The sequence below is a fragment of the Rhinolophus sinicus genome, chromosome 3 (genome assembly GCF_057876585.1).
Source record: "Rhinolophus sinicus isolate RSI-liver-muscle chromosome 3, RSI-T2T, whole genome shotgun sequence".
Lineage (NCBI taxonomy): Eukaryota > Metazoa > Chordata > Mammalia > Chiroptera > Rhinolophidae > Rhinolophus > Rhinolophus sinicus.
Genome location: NC_142503.1, coordinates 157,597,914 through 157,615,682, shown reverse-complemented (window position 1 = coordinate 157,615,682; position 17,769 = coordinate 157,597,914). Strand labels below are relative to the sequence as shown.

Genomic DNA, 17,769 nt, shown 5'->3' with positions numbered 1-17,769 from the left:
TTTCTAAATTTAAAAAAAACGTTATCAAACCATTCCCCTGTGGGCCCTCCATTATCATATATATATACATATATATATAGTTGTTGCTAGAGTATGTTTCCACTAAAAAGATATATTCTTAATAAAATGGATGCTGTTCAATCTCCTAAACTTTCTAAATCAAGACACTATAAAAATACAAAGATTTGTAATCATGACCCTGAAACCCAGAAGTCTCTTTTGAATCAATATATTAAAGAATATCATAAGTTCTTTGGAATTTGTGTATCCTAGAAGTGGGTCAAAAGAATATAAAGCAAAAATTCCTTTATAGGGCCTAACAAAGAAAGGGATTCCCTGATCACTTCAGATAAATGAGTTATGAGAGTACACTGGCTTGAGCAGAATACAACCATATGTCAGCATCATAAATTTATAGAGAATGAGAAATTACACTAAATGGACTACTTTTTTGTCTATCTTACTAGGCAGTAGTAATTAAGGGCATTAACTGTCTCATTTATCTTTTTTCTAGGACCTAGGACAGAGGCTGGCACAGATTAGGCATTTAATAAGTATATACATAATGAATTAATGAATAAAAGAAAAATCAACTTTTGAATAAAAAAATAAACTCACCAAATGATTCAAAGATGCAAGTTCCTGACCTATTATGAAAAAACATATAAGCTTTTACATGTTAAAGAACCCAAGTAAAAATTTTCATAGTTCATATGTAAAAGAGATGTTCAAGCTCAATAGTTCCTCAGAAATGGCCACAGTTTTTGGCACATTACACTATAAATATATACCAGTAGTTATTCTAAAAATGATCACAGCTTGGCCTAATAAAAACAACCAAGTGTTGGGTATTAAAGTAACATCTCACAAAAGGGTTATTATTTACTACATTAACCTCATAGAATCTCAAAAATTTTAAGCTAAAATGAATAAAAACTACAGTTATCTTTAATCTGTCTACTGATGGGGAAATTAAAGGTCCAGAGAACCAGGGGCAAAGCCAGGACTACTAGGGACAAGTAGAAAGATAAAATCTGAGAATACCTACAGGCTGACAACTGTGATATAGTTCTTAATTTTTTGAGCTGGGAAAGGGACTTACCTATGAAAAAACTGATGTAATCTTTCTTTAGTTTGTCCAAACCAACTTCCAAAAGCATCTGAACTGGAATAGTCCCACTGAGAGAAACTGTGTCCATGGTTCCATGGTAAGACTGATGAATGAGCTTACTTAGTAAACTGTTACTTCCACTATGGAGCTAGAAATCAAGAAAATTTTATGAAACTATAAATAAATCCAATACGCAAAAGAGAAGCAAACTGCATCAGCTACAAGCTAAAAACTGTAAGCTTCCATCTTTAATCTCCTGATACTATAAATTGTTTGGATAAAAGCCCTCAAGTTGCACATAGTTTCTAACATGCCATTCTCGACTCATTTGCTGAAGTCCAAAGCAATTAAGAAGGGTTTAAACTTATCACCCCCAGATGTAATTTCACCAAAGAGAAGGCAGAGTTGGTCTTTTGAAGCTTTACAACTAGGAATTCTCTTCTCCTGGCTAAGTGCTATCTGGCATATGAAGATGTTTTCCAAATTGAACATCTTCAACTACACTGAAAACCTGATGCTACAGGAAAACTCCCCCTCAATGGTCCATGCATGTGTCATAAGGAACTCCTTATTGGCTACAATATCCAACATACTAACTTGATTATTTACAAATTAAAAAGAGTTGTGAACTTACAGATCTAACATGTATTCCAAATGTTAAACAATTAAATTTAAACATACCTAAAATGTTTGATAGTTTCTCACTACTGCCTATTACCTCTAATTTTCATCACAATCTTTTGCACTTTCTTTTTAAAAACTATTTCCACTTCGTTTGCACTCATTGCACGTTGTAGGGATATACTCGTGAACACTTCACAAACATAGAAACTCGCAAGAAAAAAATTCAATGGCCAAGACTACAATGCCTATAATCACTAAAGCCCAACTAAGGGGCAGAATTTTCACGCCTATGCTCTAGAGTGTATCTTTGTTCACACCTATGAAAGTTTCAAAGTTTTATAGCTATGAATTGGCATCAATATAATTTAAAATAATTCCTATTAAATGAGGAATCATTTTGTTTCTAGCTTTTTACTTACCTTTTTCTTGATTATAAAAGCACAAATTCACTATGGAAAATTCATGATGTACAGAAATGTATAATGCAGTTGGAAAAACTAATTTGTAACCCTACCTCCAGAGGTGACTGCTAAAACATTTTAGCATTTGATTCCAGGTTTTTCTCTCCAAAGTGCACATTTTTTTAATAGCATATACTCCTTTCTTTTTACTGAACATAAGAAGCATTTCTCCACATCATCTATCAGCATCATTTTTAGCCAACTATTACACATTGCATTCTGTGGTTATATTATTATTTACTTAGTCATTCCATTAACAGTGGAAACTTAGGTCATTTAAAATTTTTTGCTACCATAGATGAGGCTTTAACGATTACTCTGATACATAAAATCTTGATACATATTTCTGTGTATGAGCTTAAGATGGATCCTAACAAAAAGAATTATTGATTCACATGGCGTAACACATTTGGAGGATCATTATCAAAATTGCTTTTTGGAGTATTCCAATTTGTACCGTCATCAGTAGTATGTGAGAATTATCATTCACAACAACAGCAACAATGACAATATTAGTAGCTTACAAATATTGAGCACTTACCTATGAACAAGGTGCTTTACATGAATTAAATTATTTAATCCTAAAACAACACTATGAGGTAGTAGTATTCCTACTGCTACTTTACAGATGAGAAAACCTGGGCACAGAGAAGGAGATAGCTGCAAGTCGCAGGGCTGGAATTCAAGCTCAGGAAGGCTATGCCAGAGCCTGGGTTCTTAACCATAGTGCTATGCTGCTGAGAAAATGTTCTAACACACAATACTAGACCTACCCATGGCTGTACGTCACCACGTTGTAGACTCTGGATGATCAATGTGAAACACTTCACCAAGTCTTGATAGGAAATCACACCTTGAAAAACAAGTCAGTCTAACATTATTTTCACGGTATTTCTGCAGATCAAATACATCATTAATCTTAAGGATACACAAATGAAGTGGAAAATAAGTATCTATATTTTGTGCATGGGGGAAGGGGAAGAAAAAGGCAAAAGAAAAGACAATGCATTTCTAAAGAAAGAAATTAAACTGACTGCCACAAAATAACACACTTAGTAAAATATTAAGGAATACCTTTTCCTTTTTCTAATAATCGTACTTTCATTAAAGTATATGTGTTGGTTCATATAAACACAGCATAAAAACCACCTAAGTCTTATACTTAAGGCAGGAGAAAACAATAGATTCTGTGAATTGCCTTGTCTGAGTACAATTCTTGAGCAGAATGTGCCAGAGCATTATTAGAAATAAATTTGTATTAATAAAACAGGAACCAACTTTCACACAAAGCCAGTAGTACAGACTGTATTTCCAAAAGGCTTCATTAAAAGTAAACCTAAGAAGTAGCAGGAACAAGTTTATTTTACAATCCTGATGGACACCTACTACTACTCATTTTGCACCACAGCTGCTCAGCAAAATCGAGATCACACCGTACTGTGAAAAGACACTCGATGGAACGATCAAATGCAGCACTGTCGTGCTTCACTGTCTGAAAAAAAAAGCATCAGAGAATACTCAGTTTAATTTTTTTAAAAAGGTTAATAATTTAAGGATAATAAGCTTTCAAATGCTGCTCTTAGAAAATATGGATCCATGATCACACACAAAGAAAGAGGCACAAATCAACAGACAGTGAAAAACTGGGCCCCTAAAATAGTTTTAAAACTGCGATGCCCTAAAACAAGCATCAACTTTCCTTCATATAAAAATATTTAATTAAATTACTGTTGTCTCCATTTTCCTATTTTTCAAATGACAACACAATTAGCTTAATTGAATAATACCACCTCTGGCATATTAAAGTGCCATCTTATAATATATTAATAAAGTAATGTTGTAGTATATTAACATATTCATTTCTACTTATCTGCAGTTGAGCAATTAATAATACATATGTATTAGTTCTCTTTAAAAATATTTATCAGCTTTTAAGAAAAACAATCACCAAGCCTGACATTAAAGACCAAGAAAAAACTACCCTGTATACTTCTTTCACTGTACAGATTCATTTGACATAGATGGTACAGGATGAAACATAATAGTAAAATCACATTTTAAAAGTGATTTCAGTATACATGTCTAACTGATAACCACTTACCTCTGTGTCTTTTTTTGTAGAATCACCAAATCCATCCAGCTTATTTAAGTCTAGAAAGTGACAAAAGTTTATTAATTCTGCATTTTATTTTTCTGCGTTCCAAATTATTTTCATCCTGCTTCTATTTTCAAATGGCAAATGAGGACAATAAAAGTGTAACTGGGGATTTTAGCAAATGACTTAACTCTCCGATGGAAGTCATAATCGATACCCACCAGGCAGGCGTACGAGGATGAATGGAGGTACCTGACACACAATGGCAGGTACATGGTAAGTGCTCAGGTGCCATCCCTCTTTTCCTATAATCTCAAATATGGTTGTGGTCTATAAATTTTAAATTAAATCTTATTCTTAAAATTACTTGGGCTGTTGCCATTAGCAATTCTGAATGAAAGACCTCATAGCTTCATATATCCCAATCAAAAACAGTACTAAGCCTAAAAAGACAACTTATATTTAACGATAGCAAGAATAAATTCCCAGTTAAGAAAAACAAACAATGCAGAGCATGAATTAGGAAAACAAACACCATTCAGGAATTCCTGCACAACTTCAACAGCAGGTTTTGCTTCCAGAGGCGCAGGCCATTCAGTAACACCAGTCCTCAAACCGTCAGCCAAAACCTACGAGAGATTTAAAAAGCCCAAAAGCTTGTTAGTAGAAAACATAGTTTAATCAGTAGGATATATTTAATAATAATAACAGTTGCAGTAATATTTCTTGAATGTTTAATCACATGCCAGGAACTATTCTAAGTGTTTCATATGTACTATGTTATTTAATCCTCACAAAAACTCTATGAGGGAGATATTAATATTTACCTCCACTTTACTGAAGCTAAGAAAGATTAAGTAACTTTCTTAAGGTCACACAATTAGTACCTGACAGTACAGGGCACACATCCAAAGATGGTGATCTGAACTACGATGCCCTGTGCATAGATGCGACAGAATTCAAGGCTGAGGAGCCTACTCTGAAGACGCTTGTGATGTGGGTTAAGAGGGCCAGATAGTACAGATGAAGTAACTAAATGGAAGCTTATATAAAAATAATATATATGCATGTGCCTATATATACAATATCTAAACCAAAGTACTAAGGAAAGGGGGTCAAGATAGGTGGGAATAGCCAGAGGTACAATGTGAAACGTCAGCTCAACTCCAACTCAAACGTGGGAAGCATCAGCTAAATGTGGGAAGCAGAGCTGGGAAGGAGCATGGAATGAGATGAAGAATGTGGGATGATTCTAACCAAGCTGGAGAAAACACCTAGGGAACCCTGGGAAAAAAAGATTATAAGGAATAGGGGCTAGACAGGAATAGTGATCTTAAAGCTTAAAAAGATTGTTTATTTAGCAGGGAAAACAACAGCCACTGTTGACTTTGGTGCAAGAAAAATGACATGATCAAGTAGTTAAGAATTCCTCATCAGAAATACCCAGGATGGACTCTAAGGAAAAGAGAAAGTACCATGTTTTTCTATAGAAGTGACCTCAATCTCTACCCCAGGGGGTCTTTGGCAAAACGTGCAGATAATTTTTGGTGTCACAATGACTGTGGGAGCAGGAGCACTTTGAGCATTTAATTTGGTAGAGGCCAAGGATGCAAAACGTTTTGTGATGGGTACAATGATCGCAAACCACAAAGCGCGGTCCTGCCCACAGTGCCCCTAGTGTCCCTGTCGAGAAACAATGAGTGATCATTAGAGTGGTCCAGGAGGGACGTGATAGGGTTTTAACCACGATGAACACAGGGACAGAAACTTCAAAGGAAGAAAACAACAATGTATGAGGGAGGGAGGGAAAAAGGAAAAAGAAAAAAAAAATCCTACCCAAAAAACACAGAGAGTTGAAGAGACTACAGCCCTGTGCACATCTAAGGTTCTGTGAATTTATAAGGGAGATTATAACAAAGCATGGACGACTTTCAAGTCAGACAGACAGACAGACAGACAGACATGTATTTGAATGAGTTTTGAACCAGCTCTTTCATTTACTAGTGGCTGACACCTCAGGCATAACTGAACCATCTAGCACCACGTTTGGCACATAGTAGAGTGGCCGCTTCTAGCTGTGGTAGTAAGTGGTGGTGGTAGAAATAGTTCTTTCCAAGTAAAATACAGTTGATCCTTGAACAACATGGGTTTGAACTGCGTGGGTCCAGTTATATATAGATTTTTTCAATAAATACAAATGTATTTTCTCTTCCTTATGATTTTCTTAATAACATTTTCTTCTCTCTAGCTTACTTTATTGTGAAAATACAGTATAATATATGCAACATTCAAAACATGTGTTAATCAACTATTTATGTTATTAGTAAGGCTTCCAGTCAACAGTAGGCTATTAGTAGTTAAGTTGTGGGGGAGTCAAAAGTTATACTCAGATTGTCGACTGTGGGGCAGGGGGCTGGGGCAGTTCGTGCCCTTAACCCCTGTGTTGTTCAAGGGTAAACTATATAAGGGAAATTGAAGGTATGGTGGAACCAGACAGGGGTTCCCGGTCCAGAGATCTAGTCTAGAAAAGATTTCATGTTTCATTTTGGACATATTGAATTTGAGGCAATAGCACTCTACTCAAGTTGGAAATAATTTGATGGAAGTAAGAAAGATGGGAACTGGTATCAGCTTAAAGCAGAGATCTGGAGTTCCCTCGTAAAGGCATTAGTCAAATCACTAAATATATAAGGTCTCTGCCAGGGTAGACAGAGAAGGGCAGAGACGTGAGGGGAGAAGTATGATGGCAGCCAACAGCAACGGTCCTGAAAGAGGAGCTTTCAAGAAGAAAGGTGAGAAAAGCAGAAAAAATACCAAATTTCGTACAAACAGAGCAATAACAACAATAGGAGGAAAAAGTATTCAGAATGCTTGGTACTATACTAGCTGCTGAAGGCACAAGAGGTACCTGGCACTGAAGTCTAGTAAGGGAGACAAGTAAGTAAATGAATTACTGTGTGTGGTAAACGCTGTGACGCGGTATGTGTGGAGTTCTATAGCAGCACAAAGCACAGGCGGCACAGGCCATGCTAGGGGATCAATGCAATCGTCCTCACAGAGAGCTCACTCAGCAAAGAGGTGGGAGAAGGGCACACCAAGCAGATCAAGACTCACGCACCAGAAAGTGACAGAGTGACAGGATCAGAGCTACTACACGCAGGAAGCTCCATAGGGCAGGGGTAGGAGATTCACAGCGTTAGATTAAGCTAAAGAAATAAGTCGGTGCCAATAGGAACGAGAAAAGGTGCTCCATGTCATTCGCCGTCAGGGAAATGCCCCCTAATGAGACACTACTTCATCCCACTAGGACGGCTATAACAAAGACCAAACAAAGGAAGACGAAACAAAAGCAGATAATATCAAGCACAGGCAAGGATGTGGGGAAAGTGAACCCTCATACTCTGCTGCTATGAATATAAAATGGTGGAGCCACTTTGGAAAAGTTGTAGTTTGGCAGTTCCTCAAAAGGTTAAACATAGAGGTAAACCTATGACCCATCAACTCCACCCAAGAGATGTGAAAAGATAAGCCACACAAAAACATGTACATGACTATTCACGGCAAGCAGCATCACTTAGAATAACCAAAAAGTAGAAACAACTGAAACGTCCATCAGCTGATGGATGGGTAAACAAAATGTGGTACAGCTATCCAACTGAATGCTGTTCAGCAATTAAAAGGAATAAAGTACTGCAGAAAGTACCTTAGTGGTTGCCAAGGGCCAATGGGGGTGGGAGGTAACTGCTAATGGGTATGGGATTTCTTTTGGGGGTGATGAAAATGCTCTAAAATTAAATATGGTCATGGTTGTACAACTCTTTAAGTATACTAAAAACTACTGAACAAGTGAATTTTATGGGATGTAATTTATATCTCAATAAAGCTGTTAAAAAAAGAAATAAGAAAATAAGTAAGGCAGTGACTGAATATAACTGGCTTTGTATGCCAGGCTAAGACATTTGGAATTTCTACTGCATTAAAATGAGGCACCCCCTTGAGATTCAATTTGTAGAGTGGAGCTAAAATTACTGAAACATAAAATTCTTGAAGCACATGCTCATTAATCTTTAGCATCAATCAAAACCCAAGTTATTACCAAGCAGATTACATGTGCATTTAAAATAAATTGGCAGCTAACCCACCTGGAAAGAGGGGAATCCATCATATAAATAAAAACCAAACACTCTAGCAGCAAAGGCAGCACTGTAGCTACTATTTAACACTCCTTTTAAATGTAAGGACAACTGCCCCATAGTAAAATTAAACTGTCCAAATTGCCAAGAGTACCCAATGCATATATAACATTTGGAACAAATTTTGAAGAACACAAAACTAAGCAACGATGATATTAGCAAACATTTTTATGAAAACATAAGATTTAATGCAAGTTACAAATTCCAGAAGGATACTCACAAGGAGAAATTTCAGTTCTCTGTGAAGATGACTCAAAGGACTTCTAGGATCTCCTGACTCCACTTTAATATTCTACAAAGTTCCCAAAGTCAGTTTTCAGTGGTAATCCCATCTTCTTGGCATAAAAGTCACAGTAAGTTGAATTTCAAACTACCCACACATTAAAAAACATATTTCATAAAGCACTAATGAATTGAAAAAGTAGGGCAATACTTCATTTAGAACATGTTACTCAGAGAGAGATACCCTAGAACCTGCCCATCCCGATGCAGCAATTCAGGCCACCACATGCCCTCTCTCTACCACAACTGTATCTACATGGGACAACTGCAATCCTGCTCTCTCCCACGGAATTTCCAAAGGACAAGTAGGAGAAATATAAATATATCTCAAGACTCAATGACAAACTTAGCATTACTACATACCAAAAATACCTCCCCCATAAAAATGTCCATTAGACTCCTTCTAATTAAACCAACAGTGTGCTGTCCTACCTGGAGGTCAAGTTTTACAACCCTAAGATATTAAAGACAAAAGAGAGAGAGAGAGAGAGAGAGAGAGAGAGAGAGAGAGAGAGAGGCAGTGAACAACAAAAAAAAGTAAATTCTGTTGTAGGTAGATTCCTATTGTAGGAAAAGAAAAGCATTAAGAATATAATTATCCATAATTCCATCACCCTGAGGGAACCACTGTTAATACTATCCAGGCTTCTCTGTATACATTTTTTAAAAATATAGTTGAGATTTTATCATATATACAATTTTGTACTTTTTCCTTTGGTTTACTTAAAAATAAGCATTTCCTATTATTATTAATTTTAAATAGTGATTTTTAAAGAAAGTATGTTTCACCATGGATATCTATTTTAATCATTTCCTTATTGAACATACAGGTTTTGTTTTTAATATTTTGGAAACACAGCTATATCACTGTGAATATCTTTGTACATACAGAGGGTGCCAAAAAAATGTATACACATTTAAAAAAAACCAAAAAACTATTAAAATTGTAATACTCAATATATACCCATAAGTCCTGTTTGACTTCTGCAATTATAAGAGGTGCTCAAAGTGGTGACCATCAGCGTCCAGACACTTCTGATTACAACCAACTATGCTTGAGCAACATTGACCAAAGTGTCCACTTGTATCACACTGTGCATGCCACTTCAATTTCTTCACACAGCACCATGCGTTTCAAACTTATCACAAATGCTGCCAATTGTTAGATGTGTTAGAGGTTCTGTTGTATATTCACGCCTCCATTGTTGTACTTCCACAACATTCTTGAATTTCAAATACCACTTCAAAATGGTCTTGCACTCCTTGAATGACAAACGTGCTTCCACCATTTTCTTTGACTGTCCTGCCTGTCCCATGGTGACGATAGCATTCATTTGATTAACGTCATCTTTTGAGCAAACATCATACTACACATTGCTACCATAATTCAATTCAACTTTGAAAAGTAATACATAGATCACATCCCTTAAAATGTGTATACATTTTTTTGGCACCCTCAGTATATATTTGTTAGCAATTCTGATTAATTTCGTAAGACAGATTCCTAGAAATGTAAATATAGGGTGAAAAGGCTTTTAATAGTGTGATTGATGTGTTGCGAATATCTGCACTCTTCTAAGAATAGCAGAGATGGTAAGTCACTTTGATGATTTCACTTGTGTCCCAACTTCAAGAGATTTTATTAATCACTGGAAAATTCTTAAGTTACATAATTGCAGCACTGTGGGCAACTGATAGATCAGATCACCTGGCCAAACCTCCACTAACTGCCCTGGTGAGACTTCAGGGGCCAGCTGAGCCTTTCAGAACTCAGGGAGGGCTGGGGCTGGGCTCAGCAACAAGCGAGTTAAAAGTAAACCTACACTGAGTAAACGCAGCAATAGAAAACAGGCTTCGCTCTTACCAGAGTTGCATTTGAAGACAGTGGAGGAATTTGAAGAATCTCATCCACGGGACTCCAGGAAATATCCAAAGTGATGGTAGTTTGTGACGCAGGGACTATGTCATCCAAGGCAGTGGACTTCAAGAGCTCATACTGGGCAAAGCCCCTGGCTGTAACCTGAAAAGAATACATCCAGCAGGCAATTCACTATGCTGTCACATGACCAAAGGCCCATTATTGAAATTACTCTCGTTTCTCAAAAGAAGAAAAAAATGCCATACTTTTATCCCAAATGGAAAAATAAGACAACTTTTTTAATCACAAAAATTAGCTAAAAGACAGAAGGCATATACCAAAAAAGTACCAAAAAAATGTATACATATGTCTTGTATTTATCTTTTGTTATCAATATATATTATTACAATTTTAATACATTTTTTTCCTTTCTTAAAATGTGTATACATTTTTTTGGCACCCTCTGTATTTTAATACTAATCATTAGCTGATACGAAAATAAAAACAAACATTTCGATACTACAGAAAAATATCTACTCATATTAAAAGTGAAAAAAATTTAAATTAGGAAGACAGGTAGGTAACAGTTTGAAGAAAATAATGAGAAAAGAAATACTTACAGTAGACAAGTGATGTCTTTTCTTATGTGAATTTTTTAAGTCTTCAAGATTTACAGAATAATTTTTATCAGCTATGGGACATTAAAGAAAAAAATAATTTAAGGGTACAATTCAAAATAACAGTGCTAGAAAATTCAAATTCTGAGGGTACCACAATTTAACACTAATTACAGTTGAGATTAAATTTTAAATCACAGATGAATGAAATCTTTATAGAAAAATGAAAGTGGAACAAAGGTCAATACTACCACCAAAAATATAATTATATGCCTACTATAAGACTGGAAATATATTGTCATTGTATTCAATTTTTTTTAATTCTCCAATGAAGGAAAATTTCCAAAATGACAGATACAAATCAAATGAAACCCAAACAAAACAGTGAAAACTCTTGTCCAGATTTTTGGAGACCTGTTTCTGGAGATTCTAGAATACCATCTACATGCTGCAAGCTGTACACAAGAGTAGATTCATGGCTAACACAAGTTCCACTGTGTGCACCTCCCTCTTAACAATATCAATTTTCAGTTAAAACCACAAAACAATAACTATCAAATAATACGCACACATACACCCATAAAAGTAGTAAGAGTGAGCTCTCACCTTTACAACTGACCACATATAAGACAATTCCTGCAATGCTGCTATTTGTTGTGATAAGCTCAGCTCCGAGCCAACAGGTGCCTTCAGGATCTGAACTGTCACACCTCACCCAGAGGGGAGGAAGGGCAGTAACTGGCCGACTAATCTTCAGATGGGTCATATTAGGATTGTGAGCCATGGTGTAAAGTCCGATTAACTGCCTTGAAAACAAGAGTAAGAAGAATAAATCATAGGTAGAGATTGCCAATCAGTCAAGAATTTTATTTTCCAAAGGTATCACTAAGGTTGTCCCAGAAACAAAAATCTGGAAATTAAGTGGCAAAGTGCGCATAAATATTTCACCCAGTGAAGAAGTGAGAGGAGGGCACACCAGGCAGATCAAGGCTCATGCACCAGAAAGTGACAGAGTGACAGGATCAGAGCTACTATAAGCAGGGAGTTCAATATGGTAAAGGTAGAGGTTCAGTGGGAGTGAAAGCATGTTGTGAAATGAAGCTAAGGAAACAAATAGGATGTGCCAGTTACATCTCAGTAAAGCTGGGGGGGGGGGGGGGGCAGAGAAAGAAGTAGGAGCCAATAAGCACATGAAAAGATGCTTGAAGTCACTAGTCATTGGGACACTTAAGGAAATCTGACCATGAACTGTGAATTTGATAATAGCATTGTAACAATGTTACATTTCCAGATTTTGATCATTGTTCTGTGGCATGTAAGAGAATGTACTTGTTCTTAGGAAATATATCATGAAGTATTTAGGAGTAAAGAATAATAATGTCTCCAACATACTGTCAATATTTCACAAAAAAATTGTGTATGTGAGATGTGTATATTATATATCAATAGATGGTGGGAGTGGGGGAGGAGGAGGAATGAAAGAATGACAAAGCAGATGCAGCAAAATGTAAATAATTGTTGAACCTGTGTTAAGGATATACAGAAGTTTCTACACTATTCTTGTAACTGTTCTGTAAATTTGAAAATATGTCAAAATTAAAAGTTACCCAAAAATGTGACCTAAATTTTTTTCCAAAGAGATGAAAACTGAATTTATTGCCAACAGATGTTCAGGAAAGGAATTTCTAAGGGGTTGTACTTCAAAAAGGAAATACAATAATCCCAGAAGGAAGGTCTGAAATGCAAGAAGAAATGGAGAGCAAAGAAATGATAAGCATATGGGTAAATCCCAACAAACACTGGCTGGAGAAAACAATACAAACAAATAATGTTTAAGTTGTGGGGGAAGAAAGAAAAAAGGCCTTTAAATATGATTTAAAATCAAGAAGCCAAGAAGGGTTCATCTAACTACATAAAAATGTTAGAAGCTTCCACATAACAAAACAAACAAAAATCACCACGAAGGAAAGTCACTTTGTGAATAGTGTTATTATAGTTGTTGTTCTCTAATATTATTATTTATAGGACGGTATCTTCCAGAGCTCCTTGATGGCAAGGACTTTTTGGTTTTGGAGGTGGGGAGGCCGGGCAGACGGAAGTGCAGATGGCTACACAGGGAGGAGGCAAGAAGTAAGGCTGGCAAGGCGGACAGAGGCAGCAGGGTTTCTAACAGAGCGGGGTCATTCTTCATCGGGCAGGAGAGCCCCATGCATCGCAGGACGTTTACAATCCATGGTCCAGGCCAATAGCTCCCCTCAGGCATCATGATAACCAAAAAGTACCCCTGCAATTTCCAAATGCCTGCTGGGTACCCTTGGTGGAAGACTTCTGGACTAGACAAGGAAGACTCCTGTGTGTCACTCAAAAGGAATTTGGATGTTATCATGAGGCAACGAGAACCGCTGAGGGATTTATAAGCAGGGGAGGAACACAACCAGGCTTTCTGGCAGGAGTGAGGAAGAAAGATTGGAGGGGAACCAGATTAGACACAAGGAAAACATTTAAGCAACAACAACAAACGGTACAAGGGACTGGAGAAAGGAAAGATCACTGCAGCCTTCTTGGTCACGTCTGGGATACCTATGGGATATTCAAGTAGAGCTATCCTTAGACAGAGTTAGGTATACATATCTGGGGGGAGGGGGAGGGAGGGATCTGGGACAGACATATATTTTTCCCCAATGTTTATAAGAATGCTTCCATTTAAATTCCTAGCCTCCACCCTAGTCCTATCCCAATACCAAGAAAAAACTTACCTTGCCCTCCCAACTGGTAAAGCAAGTGGTCCGACATTCTCACCAGTAGAGAAATCAGAAATAGCAGTTTCTTCAGATTGTAGCTCTTCAACAGGACTTGTTTCTTCCTTTTCTAAAGGCTTTAAAAATGTTTTTAAATTATTTAACCACGTAAAAGAACATTTAAGGTAACAGTCAACTCTTCCATGCTAAAACATAATGTACTGATTTCTACAACCTGAAGCACAAACGATTGGGTTATGGCAAGAATCATAACTACAAACCAGTTTGGTACCAACAAATCTTGCCCTTAGAAGCATTACCACTGTCCTATCAAAACATGTTGCTCTAGGTTGCTACTGATAGAGGAAGTATCTGATGCCATTAGAAAAGAAAGTGCTCCAACACGTACAAAATGATGCATTCAAGACAAAATACCAAGGGAGACCCATGGGAGGGAGACTCCCCAAGTCCGTCCAACTCTTCGCTCCCAAACATGAACATCCACAGCCCTTATTCCTTAAAGCTATTCCTCTGAGGGCTCACTCTCATTTGTGTTACAGGGTTCTGATATCTCTGTGTTTCAGTAGTTAACTAGCTCAGCTTTGCCAACAATAACAATTATGAGTAAACATTTCCTGAGCATTACCAGGTACTAGCTACTGCTCTAAGTTTTCTTTTATTCTTCATAAAAGCCCTGAGATAGATACTATTACTAACCCTGTTTTTGAGATGGGAAACCTGAGGTAGCGAATGGCTGAATAACTTGCCTAGGATAACACAGCTGCTGAGTGCAAAGCCAACATTTGAATCTAGGTAGTCTCTTCTGGCAGTATATCTGCTACTGACTTAATAGGTATCAGACCTAGATGTTTCTTCAGCTTTGAATTTCTTTTGCCAGATTCCAGATTACATTCTCTTCCAGGCTTGGGTTTCCAAAAAGTTCCTAGAACTAGAGGTACCCAAGAAATATCATTTTTTTCCTCTGTTCTCCTTTTCAATAGTCATATACTTAAAACTCATGCTTTAAGCTCTACTGATCTTTGCAGAAACAAAGGCCATTTTAATTGCTCACCATCCAAAAATGCCAGGGCCTAACTAACTTCCAGGTAACTCCTTACAACTCTGAGCTGCATTCTCATCAGTATCCTAACCCAGATTTCCACAAATACCCTCTGCTCATCTTTACTTTTCCCAAGATAACAACTCATCTTCATCTGACCATCTTCATTTTTTCAGCTTTTGCTCGACATAAATTTCCCTTTCTCCTCACTACAAACGTCTAAAGTCAGCCACATAATTCAGCTATAACTATTTTCCAAGCTTTGTCCACCATAGACAAGCACTAATAACACCCATTCATTAACATAAAAAATAAAGTAGTTCCCCTCCTCAGAAAAGAGTTTTCATGTGTGTGTATTTAAAATAAAGAGCTCCCTGTTCATTTATCACAATGCCTGTCCAGACAGCATGAGTGAGGGCCCCAAAGCAGACCGGTATGTTCCTTCTAACGGAACCTCCACTTCCCCCTAGGAGAGCCTGTTCCTATTACTTCAGGACACAATGTAACCAAAGGCATGGATGCTGGTCCCCAGCAACCATGTAATGTGACAGCATTATCAGCACTCAGTAAAAACCACACTGTCAAAAGTTACCATAGTTAAAACACAAAAGTTTAAGATTGTAATTATAAAATGATACACAAATAAGAAGTTCCCTCTTGTTACATTTAACAAACAAAAATGAAAGTAGAACTTCATAGTTACTTATGCTGTGTCCTTCACTATAGCAGTCACCTGCCAAATGCGGCTACTGAACACTTGAAATGCGGCCAGACCAAACTGAGATGTAAGCATAAAACAAACACCAGATTTTGAAGACGTAGTATGGAAAAAAGAACTTAAAACAGCTCATTAATGATTTTTTTATATTAATTAGCTGTTGAAATGATAATAGCAGATTAAGTAAAAAACATTACTAAACCTAATTTCAAACCCAGCAATCCCACACCTGCGTTATTGACTGTAAACAACAGTTATGCGTACACAAAAATCTGTACAAAAATGATTATATTAGCTCTATTCGTGACTGAAAACTGACTACAACACAAATGTCCTTCGAAGGGTGAATGGGTAAATAAACTCTGGTATATCCATTCCAAGAAACACTACAATTAAAAGACATGGACTACTGATACAACTTGGAAGAATCTCGAAGGCATTATACTAAGTGAAAGAAGCCAAACTCCAACGGCTACACACTGCATGATTCCATTCATGACATTCTTAAAAAGACAAAACTACAGTGAGGGAAAAGAGTTGCCCAGGGGTAGCGGTTGTGGGAGGGTATGATTCTAAAGGGATAGCACAGGGAGTTTTGGGGGTGACGGAATTATTTTGTGTCCTGATTGTGGTGCTGATTACCAGAATCTATATATGTGTTAAAATTCACATGACTGGACAACAAAAGAAAAAAAGTCAATTTTACTGTATCATAATTACACTTATTTCTTTTTGTGTAATGGGGCTACTAGAAAATTTTAGGGGCTGGCCCGGTGGCTCAGGTGGTTGGAACACCGTGCTCCTAATGCCGGGTCGCCAGTTCGATTCCCATATGGGCCAGTAAGCTGCACCCTCTACAGCTACGATTGTGAACAACGGCTTTCCCTGGAGCTGGGCTGCCGTGAGCTGCCGTGAAGAGCTGGAGGTCGGCGTGAGCTGCCTTGGGCTACCGTGTGCTGCCATGAGCAGCTGGCGGCCAGCATGAGAGGCCAGCAGCCAGCGTGACCTGCTGTGAGCGGCCGACTGACTACCAGCGATTGCGATCGACTGCCTGGGGCGGGCTGCAAGGCTCATAATACCAGCATGGGCCAGGGAGCTGTGTCCTACACAACTAGACTGAGAAACAATGGCTTGAACTGGAGTTGGGGGGAGGGAGGCAGAAGAAGAGGGGGGAAAAAAGAAAATTTTAAATTACATATGTGGTTCACATTATATTTCTATTGGACAGCACTGCACTTATTCCTAAAGGAATTAGAATCCACTTTCAAAACTATGATTAAAAAATGTGTACATTTCAGATGGTTCCCACAAAACCAAATCTGGCTATTAAGAATTAAACAACCACAAAGCCCAAGCATACTTACCACTTTTTCCAAGATGAAGACTACATCATTTTCATTTAGAATGTTTTTCAAAGGGTTCGGTTGGCCTTTGCTGATCAACTGCATGTGGACATCAGCCTATCAAAAACAGATAATGTCAAGCAATGTTTTATACACACACACACACACACACACACACACACACGTACAAATATTTAAACACAAAGACCAGGTCTCTGCAAGTAACGGGAAAGGAGAATTTGAATAAGACATGTTTTAAAAGTAAGATTTCATTTATTTTTTGCCCATGTTGTTTTTCATGTTTAGAAAATCTAGATTACATCTGTAGCTGCACATGCTTCAAGGCCCATGTGAAGTGCATCCTGCCTTGTAAGGCCTTCCTCTGATTAGGATCACACCGACAGCCTTTTCCTCTAATCATATTGTATTTATCATGTACCACAAAATTAACCCTTTACTAGATATTATCCTTTCTTCTGATTATACTATGGAATTTAGAACTTTATCAGTTTATAGGAAATGCATGTTTTTTTACTCCAATTACAATACATGTTTATTATAGAAGAGTTTGAAAATAGATAGCTAAAAGAGATTTTAAAAAAATTCACCTATAATTCTACTAGCCAGAATGATCACTACTGTTATTAATCTTGTTGGTATATATTTTGC

The 17,769-nt window shown here is 37.2% G+C and overlaps 1 protein-coding gene across 2 annotated transcripts in view; it reads right to left on the bottom strand.

The window, feature by feature from the left end:
• The window catches only part of ZWILCH (zwilch kinetochore protein), a 31,359-nt gene that overhangs the window by 9,446 nt on the left and 4,144 nt on the right, over window positions 1-17,769 (bottom strand). For both annotated transcript variants that reach the window (XM_019725610.3, XM_074327529.2), the window contains exons 3-14: window positions 17,122-17,217; window positions 13,998-14,116; window positions 11,848-12,047; window positions 11,245-11,315; window positions 10,631-10,786; window positions 8,705-8,776; window positions 4,827-4,920; window positions 4,298-4,347; window positions 3,583-3,688; window positions 2,970-3,049; window positions 1,103-1,259; window positions 619-647 (exon numbers count right to left, since the gene is read on the bottom strand). In XM_019725610.3, the coding sequence (XP_019581169.3) occupies window positions 619-647; window positions 1,103-1,259; window positions 2,970-3,049; window positions 3,583-3,688; window positions 4,298-4,347; window positions 4,827-4,920; window positions 8,705-8,776; window positions 10,631-10,786; window positions 11,245-11,315; window positions 11,848-12,047; window positions 13,998-14,116; window positions 17,122-17,217 (1,230 nt within the window). The remainder of the gene's footprint in view (window positions 1-618; window positions 648-1,102; window positions 1,260-2,969; window positions 3,050-3,582; window positions 3,689-4,297; window positions 4,348-4,826; window positions 4,921-8,704; window positions 8,777-10,630; window positions 10,787-11,244; window positions 11,316-11,847; window positions 12,048-13,997; window positions 14,117-17,121; window positions 17,218-17,769) is intronic.